The 6,700-nt window shown below is 53.6% G+C and overlaps 1 protein-coding gene across 1 annotated transcript in view; it reads right to left on the reverse strand.

The window, feature by feature from the left end:
• Nucleotides 1-3,786: 3,786 nt before the first annotated feature.
• Nucleotides 3,787-6,700, reverse strand: part of TMEM43 (transmembrane protein 43) — a 16,520-nt gene continuing 13,606 nt past the window's right edge. The window contains exons 11-12 of the mRNA XM_006160684.3: nt 6,310-6,427; nt 3,787-4,396 (exon numbers count right to left, since the gene is read on the reverse strand). Coding sequence (XP_006160746.1) covers nt 4,194-4,396; nt 6,310-6,427 — 321 coding nt within the window. The 3' untranslated portion in view covers nt 3,787-4,193. The remainder of the gene's footprint in view (nt 4,397-6,309; nt 6,428-6,700) is intronic.

A 6,700-nucleotide genomic window follows, 5' to 3' on the forward strand; every position in this document is an offset into this window, starting at 1 on the left:
CCAGGGCTCCGGCTGTCCCGGAGGAAAGTCACTTGTTTTCTGGGCTTTTGAGATGAGGCTTTTGCCAAGTCTCTGGAGAAGTAATGGAAGTGAAATCAGACAGCACTTTTTTTCCCCATGCACCATGCAAACTATTTAACAAAGGTAACAGGTCAAGCCAAAAGGGCACTGTATTTTTTTTTTTTTTGAGAGGTTTTTGCTATAGGGTGTGTGTGCTCGCCAGACAGACAGAGAGAGACAGAGAGACAGAAAGTGAGAAATCACCCCCAGGGGGGATGGCCATGCCGCAGTCCCTTCTCCTCCATTCTCCTCTCGGAATTTTGAGCATGCACGCACACGCGCCCAGCATGTTTAAGCCATCGGGTCTGGGATTCAAACTACATGGGAGTCCAGTGACGTAGTCATTATGCTGTCTGCTGATCCCAAGGGCACTTTATATTAAGAGAAAGCTGACTCAAAGTTTCACCTGCCACCTGACAGCAGCCTCCTTGTGGTGCACCTACCTGGGCTCTGTGCTGAAGAATACGGCTCGTGCACAGGTGTGGAGGCTGAAGGGCACATTCTTTTAAGTGTTCACTGAACACTGCCTTAAACGCACATACACATTACAATTGAAAAAGATCGCATTGGGTTTAAGAATCATTTCTCTTAATTATTATTATTATTTAAAAATTTGAGCAGAGAGAAAGCAAGCCGCCAGGTCCAGGACTTGAACCGCAGTCAGCATGTGGGTGTCCAGCGCTTTAACCATCACGCCACGTGCCGGCCGCAGGATCTCATTGGTTTTGAGAATTACAGTAAGTTTTGGAAAGTTCTCACTCAGCAGCTTGTAACAGAAATAAACTACTAACTTCAGGGGAGACGATGAGCAGTCTTGCTTCAGGACAGGAAGCAGAAGGAATGAAAACTCAGGTGCCACAGTGTTAGATGTTTTATGGGCTTCATCTCGCTCAGTCCTCAGAGCAATCCCATCAGGAAGAAAGACACTGTCCCCACTTCACGGACAAGAAAACTGAGATTTAGAGACCCTGGATTTCCCAGTATCTCACAGCCAGGCAGGGGCAGACGTGAGACTCAGGGCCAGGTGCCAGCGTAGGGCCCCAGAGGACTTCCATGCCCTGTGGTCCACACTGCTCCCCGAGGGCTCCTGAAGCATGAGTCATTCACTGGCCATCAGCCTACCCAGACTAGTTTCATTTATTAATAGTATTAAGGTTTCTAAGTGCTAGGCGTACTGAGTCACTCCTTTTGTTGGTTTTTGTTTTTGCTATAGGGCATGTGCACTCACTAGGAGAGAGAGGGAAACTGAGAAATCGCCCTTTGGTGAGAGGTGGAGCGACACCACAATCCCTTCTCCATTCTCCTTTTGAGATTTTGGGCGCACGGCCAGCATGTTTTCCCTTTTTTTGTTTTTGTTTTTTTTTTTTAAGAGGTTTTTGCCTTAGGGCATATGTTCTTGCCTGAGAGAAACACAGTGGAAGAGAAACATCCCCCCGTGGGGGGATGGCCATTGCACAATCTCTTCTCCATTCTCCTCCTGGGGTAGTGGTACACAGGCCCACGCACCTAGTGTGTGTCAAGCCACTAGGTCTGGGACTTGAACGGCAGTCAGCCTTGTGGAAGTCCAGCAATGCGACCACTACGCCATTGGTGGCCCCACCAGCATGATTTTCAAGCCACTGGGTCCAGGACTCTAGCTGCTCTTGGCCATGTGTGGTCCAGCCACCTTAACCTCCAGGCCCTTCAGTCATTCGCTTTTTTAAAAATCAGAAACTATTTTAACCACTAAAAATGAGTTCTAAGAATGCACAGGTCTTCAATTCTACAATAGAATTAGGACAGAAATTTCAGAATGAAAACAAAAACACCCCCAACACCAAAACAAAAAACATACTAGCAAGGTTCTATAATCCAAAGACACTTTGATATTTATTTCAAATTTTTATCAAAAATACAAAGATAATACCATTTCGTGGTGATTTTTCTAAGGCCTTCCAAAACTTTTTAAGCATTATTTGGCTCTTTAGAACACTTTTGCATTTGGCAGTAATTTCAAATCCATGTTTGTTTTCTAAAGCATCCTTTAAGAGTTTAGAGATTGGATGACTTGCTCATTTAATAAGTAAATACTGTCTCAACCCTAAATCCAGGTAAGTCATCTCTGGGGCTAGCTATGTGTTCAACACAAAGAATTTTTTTTTTGAGAGGTTTTTGCTATAGGGCACGTGTGCTTGCAAGAAAGACAGAAGGGGGGGGGTGGCCACGCCACAATCCCTTCTCCATTCTCCTCTCGGGATCTTGGGCACGCACATGCACCCGGCGTGAGGTTTTTTTTTTGTTTTTTTTGAGAGGTTTTCGCTATAGGGCGCGTGCGCTCGCCAGACAGACAGAGAGAGACAGAGAGACAGAAAGCGAGAAATCAGCCCCCAGAGGGGATGGTCACGCCGCAATCCCTCCTCCATTCTCCTCTCGGGATCTTGGACACGCACGCACACGCGCCCGGCATGAGTTTTAAGCCACCGGGTCCAGGGTGCGAACTGTGGTCGACTATGTGGGAGTCCAGTGACATAGCCATTACACTAACTGCTGGTTCCCCCGCCTGGCGTGAGTTTAAGCCACCAGGTCCAGGACTCGAACTGCAGTCGACTACCTGGGCGTCCAGCGACACAGCCATTAGGCCAACTGCTGGCCCCATCATCTTGATAGCACAGATAGCCCAAGAAAATGAGAGCGATGATTATATCGGGTCATCGGAAAAGTCACGATGTGTTTTTCTATACAAAAATGTATCATGACTTTTCCGATGACCCAACAGATTGCTAGTTTCCTAGTCGTGACCCCATATTCAGCTACCACGCACTCAGTTGCTAAGGCAAGATAAAGGATGTACAAAGAATCTTTCAAGACACCAGGGTTACAATACATTTTAAAAGGGAGTGACAGCAGTTGGGAAACTCAGAAATGACGTGCACTAACGTGTGGGCGAATTTTACTCAGGGGGAGCAAAGCTATGCATGGGTAATGCAGGCCGAGGTGCCGAGGCCAGGAAGCCTTCCCAGGATGAAAGCTGAGGTCGTCCTGTGGCAAGCTCAGCCTCTGACTCCTCGTTTGGGTTGACCGGGAGTTACCAGGGAGGAGAATGCTTAGTGTCAGTCTTCCAGCCTTCTCTAAGGGTTGACCAGAAACTCAAAACCACCTTCAAGTGAACACGTAGTCGCTGATGCAGGATGACCGGAAACCCCTTCCTGTCTCCCCAAGTGGAAGCAAGTCCTTTTGCAAACACTTGTTTCAAGAGCATCTAAAAGCTTCCTAAGACGCAGCGTGCTGACAGGTGGCTTCTTTAACATCAGTTAAGTCACACCACAGCTGAACACCCCTGTGCTCTGAATTAACTTCAGTTGCAGATCCAAGGGTGTTTTCTCTGACAGCTTGAACTATGAGTCATTCACGACCTCTTATTTCTTTAAATCGCATCTCGGACCACTCCTTCGCGGGGTAGGACAGTAACAAAGCTTTAAGGTCGTCTTTGGAGAGCCTACACACGCAGGTTCTGTCAAACCATAACGTAAGTGGAAAGCCCAACAAATGTCCAGTGTTTCTCATATCTCAATTTTTTATATATACCAAATCAAATTCTCGTCATGAACGTGGCTTTAGGGGCACCTGCTTTGCTCCGTGGGGCCCGTGCTTGGTCTCCTGGTAATTCTCCGGTGCTGCTCGGTGCGCACAGGCAGCTCTGAGCAAGGCCCTGGCTGTGCCTTTGGTGGTGGCAGGGTGGCCCTTGTCCTCGGTGAGGAGGAAAGCTGTAAGTGACACGGCTGAGCCCTGGATCAGCAGGTCTCGGGGAGCATCTCTGCTTCGTCATCTGGCGACACATCAGCCCAGTGAGGTGAGACACGGCCCTGGCCACCCCTGCTCAGTCCCCAGAGAAGGGAAGGAAACAAGCGGAAGAAGGCTTCTAGGTTGCCATTCGGGATGCCTCTGCTCACCAGAGCTGCTGACTGGCGGGAAAGCAGGGAAAACTGACGCACACCATACCCGACGTGCACGCTGCCCGGCCTGGCCCGGGGAGGAGGAGGGGGCTCCAGGATCCATGACTGACGGGCCGCCTCTCTGGCCTGGGGCTGTCAGTGGCAAGAGGACACCGGGATGCTGAGGCTCACGTCGGTGTCGGGCTGGTGCCAGGGCCGGTTTCACTCCAGCTTTTTGGCCAAGCCCCGTGTCCGAGCAACGATGATGGGCACCAGGGCCAGGCAGCCGAGGAAGAGGGCCCACAGCGGCCGGTAGAAGAGCCAGCCGGCAGCCACGGGCAGCAGGGTCAGCGAGGTGGCCATGCAGAAGGCGAAGGCTTTCAGGCCGATGTTGACCAGGTCTCGGAAGACGGGAAACCAGTCCACTGTGGGGAAGAGAGGCGGTGAGGCTCTGAGGCTGCCGTGCCTCAGCTCCCGTCTCTGGGCAAGGAGGGGCTCTTGGTGCCATGAGAGGAGGAGAGGAAAGGGGCAGTGTGGAGGGAGGCAACCTTGCGTGGAAAGCCAGGAGCTCCTGGGGAGGGGAAGCCCCTCCGCCCAGTCACAGGGAAGAAGACATTCATGTGTAAAGTTGAAAATACCATTTCCTGCATATCCCCAAAGAGGCTGTGGCCGGAGCTGCCTGCGGGGGCCCATCTGGAGGTGTTTGTTCACTGCACTTGTGATCCAAGTGGCCAGCCCTGTGCAGGGGCTGAGCGAAATAACTTAGGCTAAGCGTTGGCCTCCACCTCAAGGGTCTCAATGGCTACTGCCCGGTAGGATCCATCTAACCTGGACCCCTCTGCCCTCCACCTGGCTCACCTCTGCAGGTCGGTATTCTGTGGCTGGCATGTACTGGGGGAGTCTTCATTCATTTCCCAGGAGGCCCCCACGGCCTGGTACCATTGGGTGTGCAGAGCTGGCCCCGGGGCCCCATAGTGATCGCGGGACACCTGCAGGCCACCTCCTGGCCTGTGCAGTCTTTCCAGAGCACCCGGCCCCCTACCTCGCCCTCGTACTCAAGCAGGTGTGTTTCTGGGATGGTCGGGCACTGTCTGACCATCCCAGGCCCTCTCTCCTACCCACTAGGTCACTGAGGCTCAGGAGCTCGCCCTGAGTCCTGCTGCTAGAAAGTGCCAGAAGCAGGTTTTGCACTTGGGATTCTCTTGGCCTTAGCCGTCACTCTGAGTGACGTATCTGTCCTCACTGTGTGGCTCTAGGCAGGGGCGGCTCAGCGTGGAACTTCCCTTGAGCAGAGGCACTATTGCGAGCTCGTGTGCTGTGGCTCCGGATCCTCCTCTGCCCAGGGACCGCACTCAGGGCGGTCCTGGATGCAGTGTCGGCAGTCAGAGCGTAGAGAGGGTCAGGGTCACCGTCAGATCCGGGAACGGCCTGACACAGACGGGGCCTGAGGCTCCAGAGGGGCAGGCTTTCCAGGTCACAGCCAGGTGGGGCTATTTAAGTTGTCCTGGCTCTTCCACATGCCCACCAAGCGGCGGGGCATCTGAGCAGTCGAGCTGTGCAGAGAGCCTCAGACGCTAAGTCCCCTTCCTGAGACCTCATTTCCCATCTGTAAATGAGGGTGGTGAGCTCCCCAGCTGTGAAGGGTAGTCTGGCATGTACCATGGCCAGACCAAGCCCCAGTGTGTCAGCCGCATGTGGGGGAGAGGTTTCTGTTGGCACCCAGAGGAGGCTGGAGGAAGCATCTGTGCACAGGACATGCACTATGGTAAAGCCCAGATGGAAAGTCTCCTCCCAGACCAACCGCCTGGGCCCAGCGTGTCCTCCATGCCCCGGGGAACTCGGACCCCGAGCTGGGCTGGGCCCTTTGGGCTCCTCCTGGCTGGTGCCACCTCAGGCTGGTGAGTGGCCTGCACACCCCCTCACACTGCCGCCTGCTGACCGCCCAAGTCGCCAGGTTTTGGAGGGAGCAGGAAGCCTAACAGTTCTGCAAACATTTCAAAAAACCCTGCAGGTTGGGTGTGGGGTGACTGAAGCTCCAGAGGAGAGGGACTGGCCTAAGTGCCCAGAGCTCCGGCTCCCCTGGCTGTTCAGTCGTGGAGTGAAGGAATGAGTCAGGGAGCAGGTCCATGATGGATGGGCTGAGTGGACTCGGACCAGCCCCTCCTCTCCGCTCACTCATCCCACAGTAGAGTGAGGACACAGGTGGCAAACGCCCGGCTCTGCCCAGGGGAGTACTCTCAGGCCGGAAGGCTGACAGAAGAGGGCATGGCAAGCCCAGAGGAGCCCACGGGGTCCTGGGTGGGGTAGCAGGGTCTCCCCCACGCCCCTCCACACCTACCCAGGGTATAGAGGATCCGCGTCATGAGGTTGAGGCCCATGAACATGGCCATCCAGCCAGCGGCCCGCAGGCCCCAGGTCTTCATGGAGTTGCTCTTCTGTTCTCTCTGAAATACCTCCTGCAGGGCAAGGTGGATGGACATCAAGAGTTAAGGCTTAGGGAACCAGCAGTTAGCGTAATGGCTATGTCCCTGGATTCCCACGTAGTTGACCGCGGTTCGCGTCCCGGACCCGGTGGCTTAAAACTCACGCCGGGTGCGTGTGCTCAAGATCCCAAGAGGAGAATGGAGGAGAAGGGATTGCAGCGTGACCATCCCCCCTGGGGGGTGATTTCTCGCTTTCTGTCTCTATGTCTCTCTCTGTCTGTCTGGCGAGCGCACACACCCTATAGT

The sequence above is a fragment of the Tupaia chinensis genome, unplaced genomic scaffold (assembly GCF_000334495.1).
Source record: "Tupaia chinensis unplaced genomic scaffold, TupChi_1.0 Scaffold000704_1, whole genome shotgun sequence".
NCBI classification, from domain to species: Eukaryota; Metazoa; Chordata; class Mammalia; order Scandentia; family Tupaiidae; genus Tupaia; species Tupaia belangeri.